General features: G+C 41.6%; 2 protein-coding genes across 17 annotated transcripts in view; both read left to right on the top strand.

The window, feature by feature from the left end:
* The window catches only part of USP54 (ubiquitin specific peptidase 54), an 87,481-nt gene extending 82,755 nt beyond the window's left edge, over positions 1–4,726 (top strand). For 5 of the 6 annotated variants that reach the window (XM_060769185.2, XM_060769186.2, XM_060769189.2 and 2 more), the window contains one exon: positions 2,909–4,726. In XM_060769185.2, the coding sequence (XP_060625168.2) occupies positions 2,909–3,555 (647 nt within the window). In that variant the 3' untranslated portion in view covers positions 3,556–4,726. The remainder of the gene's footprint in view (positions 1–2,908) is intronic. The other variant, XM_060769190.2, reaches the window with a different exon arrangement.
* Positions 4,727–11,583: 6,857 nt separating this feature from the next.
* The window catches only part of PPP3CB (protein phosphatase 3 catalytic subunit beta), a 45,912-nt gene continuing 37,054 nt past the window's right edge, over positions 11,584–20,441 (top strand). For 5 of the 11 annotated variants that reach the window (XM_060769199.2, XM_060769197.2, XM_060769198.2 and 2 more), the window contains exons 1-2: positions 11,585–11,744; positions 18,979–19,179. In XM_060769199.2, coding sequence (XP_060625182.2) covers positions 11,669–11,744; positions 18,979–19,179 — 277 coding nt within the window. In that variant the 5' untranslated portion in view covers positions 11,585–11,668. Of the gene's footprint in view, positions 11,745–18,978; positions 19,180–20,441 lie in introns of those variants that run through there. The other 6 variants (XM_060769205.2, XM_060769206.2, XM_060769200.2 and 3 more) reach the window with 4 other exon arrangements.

Below are 20,441 nucleotides of genomic sequence, written 5' to 3'. Positions count from 1 at the left end.
ACACATTTTAGGCAATGAAAATATGACTGTATATATGGATGTCACCTGATGGCCAATATTGAAATCAAATAGACTACATAATTGGAAGCAGAAGGAAGCTCTATTTTCTTGGGCCACAGAGCATGAATTGCTAATATTAAACATGATAGTTAAAGATCAGTTAGTACTCTATTGCACATCACAGGCAAACCAGCACTGCAGCTACACCAAAGGTGATGACTCTATCGCACAATGCCGTATGTATACCGTCTCCCCTTCCCCATGATTCTTCATGTCTAGTTATTAATGGGTAAAGCCCATCAATAGCTCCCATCCCACAGTCTTCCTTTCATGTACGTTTGTGTTTTGGGTCCCTTCTGCTTCTGGGTTGGCGTACCAACAATAAGTGACATCAGAGGGAGGGATTCTCCCCCCTCATTATGCCCAAGCTGGCTGTTTTGCTTTGCTTTTATATTTATATTTGCTATTTTTTATTTCTAAAGCTGCAATTGTGCTAAAAGTTAAACAATTAAAATTAATGGATAGCAGTAGTGCAGGATGACCTGGTTGCAAATGTGTATAAAAGCACAATAATAGGACTACAGATTGAGAAATTGCTGGAATTTCACAAAGAAGAGTTATATTGAGAACACTTAGTGCTATTTGTGTCCACTATCAGCAATAAGGAAATTGCAGTGGAATACTGTGCTAAAGTCTTAAATGAAACCAAGACTAAATATACTATAGGCCAGCAGGAAAACATAATCAAATTAAGAAGACTTAAAAGATGATGGAAACAATATGCAAATGAAGAGAGGGAAGAACGACTGATTATTTCAAGGAAAAAAAATCATCCGAAGATGAACTTACAATTTTAGAAAGTGAAATCAAAGCTGTAGTCAAAACAGTCAAGAGGAATAAATTACCTGGAAGAGATGATTTACTAATAGAGCTATATCAAGCTTCAGAGAAACTCAAATCATATCTAATATCTGTCAATCTTATAGAAAACAAAGCAATAGCCTACAGATTGAAAATGCTCACTATGCTTTCCAATCCAAGGGTGACAACAACAATGGCAGTATAAACTATCAAACCATTCCATTAATCATCCATGCAAGTGAAGTGATGCCCAAACTTGTACAGCAAGGATGCTACCATATATGGAGTGAAAAGTGCCAATTATTCCAGCTTGGTACTAAAAAGGAAGAGGCATAAAGGATCATATTGTAAGCATACTTTCGATAATGGAGCACACCAAAGACTTTCAGAAGATATTTTATTTTATTTATACATTATAGTAAAACCTTTGGTTGTGTAGATGACAAAAGACTATGGGCCATTCTTAAAGAAATGGCCGTGCCACATTTGACTATCCAGATGTGCAGTCAAAATTTAGGATAAGTACAAATCCTTTGGAGACAGTGGAATGCAAAGTGCCATTAATGTGATGTCCAGTTGTGGGCTGTGTGTGAGAGTATGTCAGTAACCATGGGCAGAAGCTGACCCTTTCCCTAGCTAGGAACTACACAATCAAAATGCTGACAGAATTTTAGGAGATGGCTCATCTCGTGCATCTGTTGTATCCTGATTAAATCTTTTAGTATTCTGATATCATTTATTAAAGAGATATGTTTTATAAATTGCATTATTGAGAATAGGTTGATCTGTAGATATGTATTCTCAAGAGTTTCTCAGTTGACAAAAACTATATCTGTCCCCCCATTGTCAGTTTGGAGCTTCATTCTACAAAAGTCAGTTGCTCTGTTTACTTGTGAATAATTTTTTTCATTGAAGTGAGGGGAGACTAATTAAAGATGTAACATCATTTCCATCTCGGAAAACAGATCCTTCTCCTCAGACAAGCTTCCTTCCACCCAGATTACCTTCCCAGTTTTAGTCATATGTGACCCTCTGCCTGTTTATTCACCTTTGTGCAGCTCCTTGCTCTTTTGCTACTGCAGGAGCCAGTGTTTGCCAATTACAACTTCTGCACATCAGGAATTATTTACCATTTCCACAATTTTATCCCCCATCCATAGTGCATCCCATTCTGAATTGGTTTAAGCAGAAAAAGGAGTAAAGGATAACTGCAATATGACTTGAAGTCTAAGTCAGTCCTGTGGCTCTATCTAATAGGGAAAGAGACAATGCTGTACCTACAAGTCAACACCATTTTTACTCCATCAGTGTCATGAACCTTCTTGGTATCTGGAAAGTAGAACTGCCCTGTCTCTGGATTAAGACCCTATTAAGGCTAAAGTTTTATTCTTGCCATGTTGAAAGCACAAGGTGTGCTATTAATTATTTTTCCCAGGGCAATAAACACAATACTTTCAACAACTGTTGAGTGCAATGTTTTGGTTGAGCTTCGTTGAGATTTTGGCACATCACAAGCAATTATTAAAATTTGCTTTGAGATTTGTTGATTAGAAGATTTCTTAAAATGAAAAACGGGATAATTAGGAAAGTCTAAATCCATCAAAGCAGAGTCAGGGTGCTCAGAATATGACCCAGTGTTTATCTCTTGATATATAATTATCTCAAGCATGCCAATGCTATCATCCAGGTGATTACCTGTGACGAGGAGTTGTAGCCATATCTCTTGGCATCAAGCACTTTTGTGTTTGTGTAGTCCCTCATCACTTTCAGATATATGTTCTAGAGAAGTGAATTGCAGATTATGGATCTAATGCAGCCACAATTAACGTATTCGTGGCTTTTACAGTAGTGATCTTGGGCTGTTATTACAATGGAGGACTAAACAGTAGTACAATATTAAACATAAATGCTAGTGATAATCAATACACAAGGACTTACATTGCTTTGTTAGTAAGGTCTTAGATACACCATTGGTATTTGTTAGGTCTATCGATCAGTTTGGAGTGGGGGGGGAAAAACAGTATTTATATTCTGTTTTTTTCCACAGGAAATCAGAAGAACATCCCAAAAATTCTGGCTGTGCCTGACAGGGGTGAAACTTTCCAAGGTGAAGACAACCCAGGTCTGGCACTGAGCTATGGGAGCCTCATTTACAAACATCAGGGCCTATCTTCTAAAGGACGGAAAACTCTTCTTAATACGCATTTAGGAACCGAAGAAGCATCAAGCATCTCTGGTCACTGCCCACAGATAAGTCACACTGCCAGACAAACAGCAACACTACCAGGCAGACAAGCTGGACATTGGGGACATGCTTCTCAAAAAAGCAAAGGATTGCAAGAACATTTCATTCAGCAGCCATTTCAGCAAGGAAAGGAAGAGGCTTGTGCCACTGACCATAGGCCACCCGTTGATATAGGCCATAGTACTTTATTTGTATCACCTGGGGCTTCAAGAGACATGGGCCGTTTCCAGGGTTGTCCTGTACCTCCCCAGTATGCCAAGGCTCAAGGTCCTAGAAGGGTAGACATGCCACCAGATGAAGACTGGAGGAAATATAGTTATACCCCACAGCCCGGAGCAAGGAGAATTTTACCAGTGTGCACAATGGATGGAACTTATTCATCCACTTCTGAGATACACCGAAAGGTGATAGCTCATACAGCTGCTGCCTCCTTACACAGTAGTGGCTGAGAATGTCTCAGCTTTCAAAGATAACCATCTTTGAAACAAGTTGCCTGAACTGTTGTGACTGAAATGCAGTTGATAACAAGACAGCAAGCTCTTCCTCAGTCAGTTTCTTTGCCAGCCTTGTCTTTAATAATATATATAAAATAAGCGGAAACTAATTGCACTTGTGTTTCTGTATTATCAAATCACTGTCTTATAAGACTTTTCAGAATCTCCATTCTCAACCTCTCTCCAAAGGAAATGGTTGAAGGCTCCCTAATAACAGAAGTAAGGTAAGGTTTACAAATAGATGGGGAAAACCCCTGTTGGCATAATGCTGCATTTTCAAAGACTACATCATATAAAATCATACTGGTAGATACGTATGCCAACCTGCTGTTCATTTTTCAGTTTTTTCCCCTATTAGATGATAAACAGTTAAAAATCAGTCAGTGCTGATGGGTTAATAAGGCATGTGTATTTTTATTTTGACTGAGATGTTAGGCACTGGTGACTGCTGTAGATGCTAATAAAGTGGAAAGAAGGCATAGCTCAAGTATAAACCAGGCCTTCTCTAACGTTTTCAAAGCAGACTAACAGTGGAATAAATTGCAAAGACTGTTAAAGCTGCACACCTAACATTGTAAACACAGAATTGCTCTAACTATTTTAGAGTCAGACATACTCGTCTTTGTAAGTATTTTTCAAATAAACCTATGAAATAGTTATATTTGTTAGGTGGTGTGTGAATTCATTTTGTTTTCCAGGAAAGTGATATAAAAACGCACAGACCCCTCCCCCCAAATTTCTTAGATCTCCGTGCATAATGTTTATATCCTTGTGAAATTAAATTATTTATCATTTGGATCCATCATTGTCTGGGTCTATCAAGTAGTCTGACCCTTGTTCTATGAAAAATGTATTACAACATTTGCATTTGAAAAAAGGAATGTAAAGAGAAAATAGTTTAAATGCCCAATGAAAAACCCATTCTTATCTTGGTTTTTAGACTAATAACAACCACTTCTCTGAACATCTTTAAATCTCTGTATGTATAAAGATGCAGTAAGCACATCAGCAACTGGAGTTTTACTTGCTGTAGCAGGGTGAATTACCCACAGGTTCTGTGTTGGTTAAAAACCATGAGTACTTTGAAACCTGCAATTTTTTAAAATAAAAGTGCATACTTTTATAATAGTTGACAAGCATTATAGAAATGCCTTCCAATAAAGTACTGACTTTTATTTCTAGTGAAGTGCAGGTAAGTCCTTTGGTTTTTATACAAACAGAACACTGGGTAATACCCTGCTACAGCAAGTAAAATCGATGTGAAGCCAGCTTACTGAAACACTGTGTGAGATACATGATCAAAAATGTTCAAAGGTAAGGGAATTCGTGATGTCTGGGAGTTTTCATAATGGTGAGAGATTGATTTAAATGTTTCAAGCAATTTCTATAAGGCAGAAAAGGAGGGTATGTCTAAAGAAACAAGGGTGGATAGAGAACTTTCAGATGAACTTAGATTTGTATTTTAAAAGGCATGCATACGAAATAGCAGCTAGGTGAAATCTCCGAAGAAGAAGATGAACAGTACACGTACGAAGAATCAGAAAAGCTCAATCTCAGAATGAATTTTGGTTACTAGGGGAAATAAAATAATTAAAATTGGATTTTTGGCTATGTCCAGAACATGAGAAAAAAGAAGAAATGTTGGAGTATCTATGTAGAGAACATGCCGAAAATGAACAGAAACAGAGAAGGTTGAACTGCTCAATACCTTCTTTTCCTCAGGCTTCTTCCAAAGGGAAAACAATGCTCCAACATGAAAATAGAACATATAATGCAGTGAGAGGTCTGTAGTCCCAGGTAAGTAAAGATGTAAAAAAGAAATCACATGCCACTGTAAACAAAATCAAGTCTTTGGGAACAGAAGAATGCCTCTAAAAAGGAACTGTCTCTAAACACAGGTGTAATCTCAGAACTAGGTGAGGTCTTAGAAGGCTGGAGGCAGGCCTGTAGCCAGGATTTTGATTTGGGGGGGGGGGGGGGGGGGCTGAGTCTGAGTGAAAGAGGGTCTACCCTAGCAAGCCTTTTGTATCGTTACCCCAATACTGCCTTGCCTGAAATATATTGAGCATGGTGATCAGATCATGATATGAATAAACATAACAGTTTAAATAATGTACAAGGTAGGCCTTTTTGCAGACCATCATGAGAATTTCGGGGGGGGGGGGTGAGGCTGAAGCCCCCAAAGCCCCCCCTCCCCGGCTACATGCCTGGCGGGAGGGCATCTCTCTCTTTAAATAGCCAAAGAGAGAATATGAATTCTGACCAGTCAGAGTAATGTCAATTCCTGGAAAAGTCCTCGAACACATTATTAACAAGCTCTGTGCATACAGTATTTAAAAACGAACATTGAATTATTCAAAGCTGGCATGGGTTTCTAAAAGGTCATACCAAATTACCTCTTTTTTGGTAGCATTACATCTTCGATAGATTATGGGAATGTTGTTAATGTAAGTATATCTTGATATCAATAGGGTTTTCCACAAGGTCTCCTGTGATATTCTTGTAAGCAAGAATTATTAGATAGATTTGTAATTGGCTGACAAAACTAGCTCAAGGTTTTCAGAAATGATTATCAGATTTGCAGATGACACCAAATTGGGAGGGATAGATAATACTTCAGCTGACAGAATCAGAGCCCAATATGACCTTGGCGAAGTGGAAAGCTAGGACAAAACTAACAAAATGAACTTCAATAGGCATAAATGTAAGCTACCACACTTAGGGGGAAAAATGAAATGCACAAACATAGGATGGGTGACACCAGGCTTAAACACAGTACATCTGGAAAGGATCTAGATGTTTTTATTAGTAGACCTCAAACTAAATATGAAGCAAGAGCAAAAGTCAATGGAATACTAAGCTGCATCAACTGGAGCATAGTGTGCAGATCAAGGGAAATAGTAGCAACACTCTATTCTTATGTGATTAGACTGGAACACTAGAAGTGGGCAATAATCAAAGCTCTGAAAACAGAGCCTAAGAAATGACTTGTGGAGGCCCACACTTCCCACTGAAATACTAGTAAGTTTATGTTGATTAAAATAGTTTATTTCAAATATTGTATTGTTTTTTCATGTTTGCATTACAAATAAGGTATGTGCAGTATGCATACTTCATGTGTTTTTCAAATTATAGTCTGCCCCCCCCCCCCATCAGTCTGAGGGACTCAGCTTAAAAAGTTTGGGGATCCCTGCCTTAGATCTTACAATTAGTCTAATGGATGAAAGAATAATAATGACAATAATAAACTTTATTTATATCCCGCCACCGTCTCACAGATGAACTTGGGTCGGCTCACAAAGCACTCAAAGATGCAAATACGCAAAATACAAAAAGTGCAAAGAGAACAACAAAAAAAAAAATCACAACCAACATAAACATCACACACCCGAGTTAAGATCAGTAAAATGCAACAATAGCTGCAGGAATAAAACAACTGCAATCAATATCAGGCTCATAAAGTGCATGGTGAAATAGTCTCTAAGTCCTCAAATATGTTCAATAAGGGATTCTAAACATGGTCAAAGGTGAAATCTAAGAATCATAATCAGAATTGGAAGAGACCCTGTGGGCCATCCAGTCCAACCCACTGCCAAGAAGCAGGAAAATCGCACTCAAAGCACGCCCGACAGATGGCCATTCAGCCTCTGCTTAAAAGCCTCCAAAGAAGCCTCCACCACACTCTGGGGCAGAGAGTTCCACTGCTGAACAGCTCTCACAGTTAGGAAGTTCTTCCAAATGTTCAGATGGAATCTCCTTTCCTGTAGTTTGAAGCCATTGTTTCGCATCCTAGTCTCAAGGGCTGCAGAAAACAAGCTTGCTCCCTCCTCCCTATGACTTCCCCTCACATATTTATACATGGCTATCTTTCAACAGGCACCAGCCAATCCCAACAGTTTGAGGGACTGTGACCTGGCCCTCTGTTTTAAAAGTTTGTGGACCCCTGGGTTAAAGGATAGGGTGGTTCAATAGGTGGATAGAAACGGGGGGGGGGGGGGGGCTGAGGGTATACCCTACCAAACCTTTTGTGTCATTATCCCAATACCCCCATGCATATGGGATATATTGAGCATGGTGATCAGATCATGATATGAATAAACATAACAGTTTAAATAATGTACCAGTAAGGCCTTCTCGCGGAACACCCTGAGAATTTCGGGGGGGGGGGGAGGCTGAAGCCCCTCAACCCCCCCCCCCTCCCGCTACATGCCTGTAGCATAGGAAATAGCATGGAAACTGAGCAATTAAACAGGATCTTAACTTTAAAATATCATAATGTAATATAGGAATTCAGATTCAGGGCATGATTCAGGTTGTTGTTTTTTTTTGTCGTGTCAGGAGCGACTTGAGAAACTGCAAGTCGCTTCTGGTGAGGGATGCCTGGCTTGAGAACAGTACGAGTGAAAAAGATCTTGGAGTCCTCGTGGACAACAAATTAAACATGAGCCAACAATGTGATGTGGCGGAAAAAAAAGCCAATGGGATTTTGGCCTGCATCAATAGGAGCATAGTGTCTAGATCTAGGGAAGTAATGCTACCCCTCTATTCCGCTTTGGTTAGACCACACCTGGAATATTGTGTCCAATTCTGGGCACCACAATTCAAGAGAGATATTGACATGCTGGAATGTGTCCAGAGGAGGGCGACTAAAATGATTAAGGGTCTGGAGAACAAGCCCTATGACGAGCGGCTTAAGGAGCTGGGCATGTTTAGCCTGAAGAAGAGAAGGCTGAGAGGAGATATGATAGCCATGTATAAATATGTAAGAGGAAGCCACAGGGAGGAGGGAGCAAGCTTGTTTTCTGCTTCCCTGGAGACTAGGACGTGAAACAATGGCTTCAAACTACAAGAGAGGAGATTACATCTGAACATGAGGAAGAACTTCCTGACTGTGAGAGCCGTTCAGCAGTGGAACTCTCTGCCCCGGAGTGTAGTGGAGGCTCCTTCTTTGGAAGCTTTTAAACAGAGGCTGGATGGCCATCTGTCAGGGGTGATTTGAGTGCAGTATTCCTGCTTCTTGGCAGGGGGTTGGACTGGATGGCCCATGAGGTCTCTTCCAACTCTTTGATTCTATGATTCTATGGTGTGAAAGAATTGGCCGTCTGCAAAGACGTTGACCAGGGGGACGCCTGGATGATTTGATGTTTTTATCATCCTTGTGGGAGGCTTCTCTTGTAAGGGCAACTAATTTATTTATTTATTTATTTATTTATTTATTTCACAGTTTTCTATACCGAGCTTCTCAACCTCATTGAGGGACTCAGCCCGGTTTCCAGCCATAAAAACATATACACTCATTAAAATATCATATATCACAATTACAAAAACAACTTTAAAAACACTATATATAAAACTACAGTGGTCAGTCGTCCTATTAAGATGGATCTACTTCAACTTCCATCCAGGGTCCTATGGTGTTGTCTCATTCATCGAAGGCCTGACTCCACAGCCACGTCTTCACCCGTTTCCTAAATGTTAGGATGGATGGGGCGGTTCTGGCCTCCAGAGGGAGAGAGTTCCAGAGTTGCGGGGCCACCACCGAGAAGGCCCTGTCCCTCGTCCCCACCAGGCGCGCTTGCGAGGCCGGTGGGACTGAGAGCAGCGCCTCTCCAGATGATCTTAATAATCTTGATGGTTCGTAGGGGAGAATACGTTCGGAGAGGTAAACAGGGCCGGAGTCGTTTTGGGCTTTATAGGTCAACACCAGCACTTTGAATTGTGCTCGAAAGCTAATTAGCAGCCAGTGGAGCTGGCGTAACAGCGGAGTGGTGTGCTCCCTGTACCCAGCCCCCGTTAGTAATCTGGCTGCCGCGTGTTGGACTTGCTGAAGCTTCCGGGCAGTCTTCAAAGGCAGTAGAGAGCGTTGCAGTCTTCAAAGGCAGTAGAGAGCGTTGCAGTAGTCTAAGCGGGATGTAACCAAAGCGTGTACTACCGTGGCCAAGTCAGCCCTCCCAAGGTACGGACGCAGCTGGCACACAAGTTTTAATTGTGCAAATGCTCCCCTGACCACCGCTGAAACCTGGGGTTCCAGGCTCAGGGATGAATCCAGGAGAACTCCCAGGCTGCGTACCTGAGCTTTCAGGGGGAGTGTGACCCCGTCCAGCACAGGCTGTAACCCCGTACCCTGTTCGGTCTTACGACTGACCAGGAGTACCTCTGTCTTGTCTGGATTTAGTTTCAATCTGTTGTCCCTCATCCAGTCCGAGACAGCGGCCAAGCACCGGTTCATGACCTGAACAGCCTCCTTAGTGGCAGGTGGAAAAGAGTGATAGAGTTGGACATCGTACCCCAAAACTCCGGATGATCTCTCCCAATGGCTTCATGTATATGTTAAACAACATAGGGGACAGTATTGAGCCCTGCGGGACTCCACAGTGCAATGGCCGAGGAGTCGAGCAGGAGTCCCCTAGTGACATCTTCTGGGAGCGACCCTCGAGAAAGGACCGGAGCCACTGCAAGGCAGTACCCCCAAGACCCATTCCCGCGAGGCGTCCCAGAATGATATCGTGGTTGACGGTATCGAAGGCCGAAGAGAGGTCCAGCAGAACCAGCAGGGACACACTCCCCCTGTCCAGTTCCCGGCGCAGATCATCAACTAAGGCGACCAAGGCTGTCTCAGTACCATGTCCCGGCCTAAAGCCAGACTGTGACAGATCTAGATAGTCCGTGTCCACCAGGAATTCCTGGAGTTGCGAGGCCACCACACGTTCCAGGACTTTGCCCAAGTAGGGGAGATTGGAGACTGGCCGAAAGTTGACGAATTGAGTGGGGTCCAGTGATGGTTTTTTCAACAGCGGTTTGATGACAGCTTGTTTTAAGCTGGCTGGAATCTTGCCTTCCCGAAGGGAGGCATTAACCACCACCTTTACCCACTCTGCCAAACCCCCTCTGGCTTCTTTTACCAGCCAGGAAGGGCAGGGGTCTAGGATGCATGTGGTAGGTCTCGCCTCTCCCAGAACCCTGATGACCTCATCGAGTTGAACAGATTGAAACGAATCCAACAAAACTGGACAAGCAGATGCTTGAGTTACATCCTCAGAGACTGCAATTAATGTGGTGTCAAAGCTCACGCGGATCAAAGCGACTTTGTCCACAAAGTACTGAGCAAATGCTTCACAGTGCGCTGCCAAGTCGTCAGGGGACCCACTCGAGGTGGGATTCAACAACCCTCTGACTACTCGGAACAGCTCTGCCGGACAGTTCCTTGCGGACGCAATATTGGCTGAGTAGAAAGCATTTTGCGCACATGGCTTCAGAGCGACTGTGAAACCTGGGGATTCTAACTAGCCATCAGCTAGCTGGTTTTGTCCAGATATACTGTTATCCTTGAATAGCAACTTCTTATTTGGAGTGCTGATTTCTCAATCAGCATTTTCTGTGAACATAGGCCTACTGCAGAAATAGGCCAATATGGCAGTAAATCATGACATATGGGCATTGGGAGCATCTCTGAAAATTCCCTTTTTAAAACCACGTCCCCTCTAAAAGGATAGGGTGATTAAATAGGTGGATAGAAATGTATAGTAGCGTCGTAAATAGCATGGAAACAGAGCAATTAAACAGGATCTTAACTTTAAAATATAGTAATGTAATATAGGAATTCAGATTCAGGGCATGATACAGGTCATCTGTCACAGGGCCTGGGAGATGAATTCTGCACCTCTAGGCCCCGGCAGTTGCCTCTTTTTAATTTCATCCGGGGCTTTGCATGGCCGTCAGGCTTTGAAGTGTGAACGAAGGGGGGTCATACCGGTCCTCACATTCGGAGCCCAAGCAGTTTCCGAAGGGCCTTTCTGGGGCGCTCTGCAAGGCCAGGCCGCAGAGGCCGCCCTCCCTCCTTGCTTCTTCAGACTGCCTTCGCCTGACTGAACTAAATAATGTTCCCTCAAAAATGGGCGCGAAGGGGCTGCTCGCGCGAAGGGAGTGGGCGGGGCGAGCGCGGTGCATGCCGGTGCCTCGCGCTCCTGCTCGGCGGCCATGTTGCTGTAGGCGGGAGCTCCTCCTCCTGCTCCTCCTCCTCCTGCGCCTCCTCTCGCGGAGGCGGAACGGGAGGCCCAGGCCGAGGAGCATGATGTCCGCCCAGGAAGGGGCGCGGGCGCTGCTGCTGGGGGCGCTGCCCGGGGCCGGAGAGCGCGCCGTCAAGGGTGAGTCTCGGCCCCGCCAGGCCCGCCTCCGGGGAAGGAGGGAGGGAGGGAGGGAAACCCTCGCGCGGTGCGTGAGCATCATCTCCTGTGCCCTCAGGGCTGGGCCTGAGGAGAGCGCCTTCCTCGGTGGCACAGAATCCTGGCCTGGCCAAGGAGAGCTTCTTCTAGGGCGCCTCAGCAAGAGCAGGCAGTGCAACCCAGCCTCGCAAAGGCCCCTCACGCAACGCTTAGGGAGGCCTTTTTTTCCCTCCAAGTAATTTAGATTAAACACTAGCTTGGGTTATTTGAAAAAAGGCATTGTTTGTTTTTTGATGCTACATAATATCACTTAGGTAATTTGTAACGCTATTTATATTATAACCAGATTGGTTACAGCAGGCCTGGGCAAACTTGGGCCCTCCAAGTGTTTTGGACTTCAACACCCAGAATTCTTTTTTCCCCAAGTATTTTTTTTAATGTATTGTCGAAGGCTTTCATGGCTGGAATCACTCAGTTCTTGTGGGTTTTTTCGGGCTACATGGCCATATAGCCCGAAAAAACCCACAAGAACTGAGTATTTTTTTTAAATTTTAGATAATAAGGGAATAAGGAGAGGGGTGAGAAATTATGTTTATGCAAGTAAAGTGGGGGAACAATACTGTAAGAAGAAAGTAGGAAGGGAGAAAAAAGAAAGAGAATATATGTGTGTCTGAAAAAAAGTATATATATCTATATAAATAAAAATGTAATGTTCATTTGTGGGATTGGCATAACTCAAAAACCACTGGACGAATTGTCACCAAATTTGGACACACTATGCCTAACAGTCCAAAGAGTGTCCATCACCCCTAAACACACACACACACACAAAACCCCAGTAGAACAGACTTAAAAACACAAAAAATACACCATATATACATACACATACACTCATATACATTTACACATGGACACATTCATACACACACACATATATATGCACAAACACACACAAATGTACACATATACACACATACATATACATACACACATATACATCACACATATATACATATAAACACAAACGCATATAGACAAGCACACACATATACACAGTATGCATGTACACATATAAACACACAAATACACACACACATATATACACCACATATATATGTATATACACCTATATATATAAAATACACATACAAACACACATATATACACAAATACACACACACATATATATATATACACACACACACAAAACACATATACACATACTGGGCCACATGGGGGTTCTATGTGGGAGGTTTGGCCCAATTCTGTCCTTTGTGGGGTTCAGAATGCTCTGTGATTGTAGGTGAACTATAAACCCCAGCAACTACAACTCCCAAATGTCAAGATTCTATTTTCCCCAACTCCACCAGTGTTCACATTTCGGCATATTGAGTATTCGTGTAGAGTTTGGTCCAGATCCATCATTGTTTGAGTCCACATTGATCTCTGGATGTAGGTGAACTACAACTCCAAAATTAAAGGACACTGCCCAACAAATCCTTCCAGTATTTTCTGTTGGTCATGGGAGTCCTGTGTGCCAAGTTTGGTTCAATTCCATCGTTGGTGGAGTTCAGAATGCTCTTTGATTGTAGGTGAACTATAAATCCCAGCAACTACAATTCCCAACTGACAAAATCAATTTTTTGAGTAAAGGACATACACTGGGTTGTTAGGTGTGTTGTGTCCAAATTTGGTGTCAATTCCCCCAGTGGTTTTTTAGTTCTGTTAATCCCACAAACAAATATTACATTTTTATTTATATAGATATATACACATACAAAAAAATATATAAATAAAATGTGGTAACTTCCATCTAAACCTTAGCGTTTTTTAAACTTATACAGTCAGTAATCTTCTATATTTGATATAAATAATTAAAAAATGTAAAAAATGCTTTTAACATTGACCACAATTGTGTCCATTCTTATAAAAGTTCTTTTAACAGTTCTTTCGTTTTCTCATTTCTTCGTAGTTCTCCACTTGTGACCAGTTTGTTTGTTTGGATTTCCTGAATTTTTCTTTAATAAAAGTGTCAATTTGTCCATGTCCTTTATCTCTCTTATTTTATTTGTCCACTGATCCACAACTCCCACAATTCTTAACAGCCTATTTTATTTATTTATTTATTTCACATATTTGTATCCCATCCTTCTCACCCCTGGAAGGGGACTCAGGGCGGCTTCACAACAGGCATTCATTCAATGCCAACGGTAATAAATGATAAAAGCAATTACAGCAATGCAGTGGTTCTCAACCTGTGGGTCCCCAGGTGTTTTGGCCTACAACTCCCAGAAATCCTAGCCAGTTTACCAGCTGTTAAGATTTCTGAGAATTGAAGGCCAAAACATCTGGGGACCCACAGGTTGACAACCACTGTGTTAATGCCTTAACATTACTAAAACGTTGTTTAAATCATGCAGGTTTGATATCATAGTCTAGGTCAGTCCATTGTCATTCACACAAATTGGGTCTCATTCTAAATTGCAGCCCCTACTATTCAAACACTCAGTCCCATAACCAGGTTTTGAGTTTCATTCTAAAGGACAAGAGGGAGGGGCCAGTCTAATGTCACTGGGTAAAGAGTTCCGCAGACAAGGGGTCACCACTGTGAAGGCCCTCATCTTCACCAGTCGCACTTGCGAGGATGGTGGGACAGAGAGCAGGGCCTCTTCCGTCGATCTTGGACTTCACGATGGTTCAAAGCAGGAGATATGTTCAGACAAGTAAGCTGGGCCAGAACCGTTCCAGGCTTTATACCGGAATTGTGGGTAGTTAAAGTCCAAAACACCTGGAGGGCCCAAGTTTGCCCATGCATGGCTTACAGGAACAACTAGCTTACATATCACACCTATCCTCAAGTCACTCCACTGGCTGCCAATTACATGGTTTGGGTCCTGGTTACCTAAAGGGTTGGCTTCTTCCATACAATCTTGCCCCACACACTTTGGTCTTCGGGGGGGGGGGGGGGGGGCGTCTACTTCAACCAGCCAGAACCACCCAGAAGATCTTTTCATCAGCCGCCCCAAGGCTATGGAATGACCTGCCAGTAGAGCTCTGACAACTAAATCAGCTGTCGGAATTTAAGACCCAAGTGAAGACCTGTCTCTTCTGGCAGGCCTACCCAGACAGTCTTTAAACACAAACATGAATTTTAATGCATGTGTTTTATTTAATCTCTGTTTTATCTGTTTTAATAAGTATTTCATAGAGCTATGTTTTGGTATATAACTTTTATGGAGCTAGGTTTTAGTGTGTGTATTTGCAGTGTTTTTGCTGTGTTTATGTATTGTAATTGTTTTGTAACCCGCCTCAAACCATGAGGAGATGCGAATAAGAAATAAAATTATTACTGTTATTATTTATTACAAAAAGTTAGCCTTTCCTTTTGTTTTTTATGAATGTTCCCATTAGAAAATGCATAAGGGTATGGATGAACTATGATTCCCAAGAATCGTTCATCAATCACCCCAAACCCCGTCAGTGTTCAAAGCTGACCACGCTGGGTCTGTGTACCAAGTTTGTTCCAGGTTCGTTATTTTGTGGGAATCACAGTGGTCTGTGGAAGAGGGTGAAAAGTACCACAGATCTCATTGTCCATGGTCCATCCCCAAACCTCACCTCATATTCGTTATTTTGTGGGAATCACAGTGGTCTGTGGAAGAGGGTGAAAAGTACCACAGATCTCATTGTCCATGATCCATCCCCAAACCTCACCTGAGGCCAGTGTGGGGTCTGTATGCCAAGTTTGTTCCTGGTCCGTCATCGGGAGGGTTGAGTGCTTTCTGGATGCGGGTGAACTATAACTCCCATATTCGAAGGTCAAGCACCGCCAAACCCCGCCAGTATTGACAGTAGGCTATGTTGGGGTCGGTATGCCAAATTTGATCAACATTTGTCGTCGGCTGGGTTCAGTGCTCTCTGGATGTGGGTGAACTACAACTTCCATATTCGAAGGTCAAGCACCACCAAATCCCACCAGTATTCACAGTAGGAAGTGAGAGAAATCTACCCCTAGAAAGGGAAATTCACTCCTGGAAGAGTTGTCATAGGGGAAAAGTGCCTTCACTGAAGCTTTCTCACCAATCCTTATTTCCACAAAAAGCCATTTTTTTTTCAAAATTATCACAGGGACAGAAAGTGAGACGAAGTCTTTCAAATAGGGGCACAGACAGCAAGACCTTTCATTATGCTATCCCAAATGTATATATAGAGAGTGAGTTACACTTAAAAGTGTACCTGTTCCAACTAACACAAAAAATCTACTTTAAAACAAACCTACGGATAATATCTTGTCTGTAACTTGGGAACTGCCTGTATATCAAAACACTGTAAAAGACATACACCAAAACATATGCTACAAAGATCAAAATATAGCACCAATAGAATCCAAATTCCAGTTCACAATTCAACATTGGCTGAATAGGCCTACCAGGAAAAATAAGTCTTTACATGCGTCTTAGATTTGGACAGCGCATTTAGCTCTATCAGAAAGTTGTTCCACAGTCTTGGAGCAGCCTATAAAAAGGTCCTCTGGGTGACAGTTCCCCTTTGGGTTCTGGCTGGTTGAAATAAGAGTGTCCTAAAAGGTGGATTATATGAGAGAAACAGATGCTGTAGGTGACCTGTATCCAAACCATGTAGGACTTTAAAGGTCAAAATCAACACTGTACTTTGCCTGGAAACTAGTTGAAGAGAAGGTTAAGATAGTAATGTTTATATATTTCAAAGATGTTATATTTAAGATGAAGAAGGCTTGTTATCTGGTTCTGCAAAAACTTGGACATGGAGGAATGTGTCCAAACTACAGGAAAAGAGATTCCACCAAAACATTAGTAACAATATTCTGATGAGCTGTTTGACAATGAAATACGCTGTCTTGTAATGTGGTGGAGTCTCCTTTGGAAGTTTTGAAACAGAGGCTGGGTGGTCATCTGTTGAGAGTGCTTTGTGTGTTCCTGCATGGCAGGGGGTTGGACTGTGCATCCGTTGTCTCTTTCAACTCTTGTTTCACAGTGTTTTTAAGACACTGTGCAGGTTGGTACATGGAGAGTTTTTCATGCTGAATCAAACAACCACTAGTTGGTAGGTAGGCAGATGATCAAACCCACACACTCTGAGGAGGTGGAAATATATATAACCAAAATAATTACAGCTGAGGTAGGCAAAGTTAAAGGGAATGTTCAAATGTAGTGAGTGCTTCCTTATCCATGTTTGGTATGTCCTTTGGGGAGCAGGTTAGCAATCAGTAGAGTGACTTTAATATGGATGTGATATGCTCCTAGATGCTCCTGTAACCAATCTGGCTGCCATGTTTTGAACTAATTGGAGTTTCCTTGGTACATAAAACACTATAAAAATCTTAGTGGAACTTTGAGGGATTTATGTTAGAGTGTACCCTATGATGCCTGTCCTTTTGCATACAATGATTCTTCAGGGAACTTCAAATAAACCTGTCTTTTTGCTGAAACAGAGCTTTATACTTCGATTGGAGAATCTGCTTCCCTGCAGGTGTTGATTAATTCTCTCTCAAGCCTCAGTTTTGCCCTATCTCAGAGCTTTCCCAACTGTGTGTCATGACATGTTAGAGTGTTGGCTGCAGTGGGTTGTCCAAACATAATAAGAAACCTCCTCAGTCTATCTGAAATAAACAATACCAACTTGCATGCATTTTGATGCAGTAAATGTAGAATCATAGTTGAAAGAGATCACAAGGACCATTCAGTGTAATCCCCAGTCATGCAGGAACACATAAAGCACCCCCGATAGATGGTCACCCAACCTCTGCTTTAAAACCACCAAAGAAAGAGACTCCATCACACTCCAAGGCAGCATACTCTACTTTCAGACAGCTCTTACCATCAAGAAGTTCTTCCTAATGTTATGGTGGAATCATTTTTCCTTCCAGTTACAATGGTGCACTATATATTCCCCTTCCATCGTATCTGTGTATGTACACTGAGGTCGAGGGATCATATAGGTGCTGCATACTATGTCTAATCAGATCGAAAAAGCTGATTCCCCATCACTCCTGGTGAAACTGAATTACTATATTGTGAAACGATGCATCTCTAAAAGGTGTGTATCTGGTTGTGGCTGGTGGAAATTTGACTTAACTACACAGGAGGGGCACAAGTTCTCCTCCTGTTCTGTAAATACAGGGTATGTACATATTGTAGATTTCCAGAAGATGTTATCAATCCATCCACCATTTCATCTCATTCTTGACAAATTTCCCTCAGAATGAGCAACCATTTTTGCAGATTTCATCAAGTTCCAAGATATAAGTTATTGATGTTTCTTTTTTCTGTAACATAAACATCTAAAGGCATGTAGCAGAAAGCTTTTTTTTAAAAAAAATATCCAAATTTATCTGCATTTTGGCAGTCATAACTTCTTCCTTTTTTGGGACGTGTCTGCAAATGTAAACAATTTCTAACAAAGACTGTTTTGAATTAACCTTTAGGTTTTCAAATCCCAATTCAGATTCAAGGCCAAATTGAATGGGCCGGCTTTGAACTGGTCCAAGCAGAAGTGAATCATTTTCTGAAATGCCACATCAGTGGTCCCGAGCAGTATCAGTGCGCAGTCCTAGTGCACTGTACCGGTCTTTTTCTTTGGCTCCATCATTGACTGATGTCTGTATGTCATCAATACCTTAATATTACAGTCAAATGTCTACATCTTTAGATTTATATTTGGATAAAACGTTATATCTGCAAAGTTGATAAATTTGAAAATTTGAAGTTATAATAAATTAGAAAAGGTGCATCATAATTTCATGTAAGTATTCTAGATCAGGGGTTCTCAAACTTTTAGTGTCGGAGAGTTGTAAAGCATGCCTTAATCCATCTACCTCGTTTGTATATCCAAATTTACCATGTCCCTTAAAAGTTCATATGTTGCCAGCCCAGCCAGTTTTAAGCATGGATTTTAAACTCGTGTCCTATGTGTTAATCTCTGTCCAGTGGATTTAATATGTATTTTATAGAAATACGTTTTAATGTGTATCTTTTATAGAACTGCGTTTTAATATGTGTGTTCATAAATGTTTTGCAATGTTCGTGTATTTTTGACTGTGCGGTGACCCCCTCAAGCCAAGGAGAGAGGCATGTAAGAAATAAATTTATCATCATCATCATCATCATCATTAAAATTATGCTGAGAATAGTTTTTCAGATAATCTTTGTAACTGATACTTACATTCTGTCATTTTCAGCTGTTCCTTTTCCACCAACACATCGTTTAACATCAGAAGAAGTGTTTGATACAGCTGGAAAACCTCGGGTTGATATTTTGAAGAACCACCTAATAAAAGAAGGTCGGGTAGATGAAGAGATTGCACTTAAAATCATCAATGAAGGTGCTGCAATTTTAAGAAGAGAGAAGACTATGATAGAAGTTGAAGCTCCTATTACAGGTGCATGTTTGAAACTGCAATGCATGGAGGAATGTTTCAGTGGCAGCCTCTTAATACCTTAACAGTACAAACTGACAAAATTGTATTTTTCATTCGTTTATGAGGAAAAAGGAAATGATTGTATATTCAAACCTCTCTCCCTATGGCCATGTTAGAAGCATTGGTTTCATCAACACAGATTGTCCAAGGTCTGGATGTTGCTACTGTTGGAAAATGGCAGAGGCATTGCATAACCCAAAGGAAATGACTATGTTCTGGAATACTGTCTTTCATTCATCGCCAGATCAAGATCTGGACAAGATTATAGGTTTCTATGAGGTCTCATTTTCATGCAAACCTTAGCATAATTCGGCCACTCTGACAGTATCTGAAATCAAAGGCAGGTACCAATTTTGTATGGTGACTTGGTTGAGGTCTCTGAAATAGATGTATAGTCAATGCTGTCCACATTGTATCATCACAGAAAAGACGAGAGCCTCAACTGGAGATCTCAAAGGTCAGATATATCCTCAGCACATGTTCCTCCCTCCTCCCAGGAAGTCCCATAGAATGGCAAATTTTGGCTCTGATAGGTATTAGATGGAACCTAATGTAATGGAGTTCCAAGGACTAGATCGATTGTGTAGTCATATGGGTAGTGTGCGGAAAACCTGTCAGTCTCCTTTTTATCAAAGGCATTTGAAAATTCCTAGCATTTAGTTAATGATGTGACAAAATGTTCTTGAGCAGGATGTATCCATTCGGGCCATGGTTCTGGTACTGCAGTGCTGGGTCATTTCAGATTGTTGGAGTTTGAGAGCTGTCAAAGAATTAATTCCATCTGGAATAGTTATGGTATTAATCAGAATGGAGAAGCAATACTGTTGGTCCAGGAATAGTTGAGAATATCAGTAGTCCACATTCACAAAGGCAGTAAAAAGTAAAACAGATTTGGAAATTACGGCCAGTCCAAAGTCAGGAAAACAGTGTGGTAGGTCCTTGGTATCTGCTGGGATTTGGTTCCTGGATACCAACATCTATGGATGCAGAAGTCCCATGATGTATAATGGCACAATAAAATAGTATCGTCAAAATCAAAGCTTTGCTTTTTGGGTTTTTTTAAATAAATAAAGCAAACCATGGATGGTAGAATCTGTGGATGTTGAATCTATGGATATGGAGACTTGCCTACTGCTGGTCTCCATGAAGGATGGAAACAACAAAGCTGTCAGGAAATGGCTGGGATATTTAAGGTCAGCTGTTTTAAGATATAGAGTCCCTAA

This window comes from Anolis sagrei, chromosome 3, assembly GCF_037176765.1.
Source record: "Anolis sagrei isolate rAnoSag1 chromosome 3, rAnoSag1.mat, whole genome shotgun sequence".
NCBI lineage: Eukaryota > Metazoa > Chordata > Lepidosauria > Squamata > Dactyloidae > Anolis > Anolis sagrei.
The sequence above is the reverse complement of the archived record's forward strand: the minus strand, read 5'-3'. Positions and strand labels throughout refer to the sequence as shown.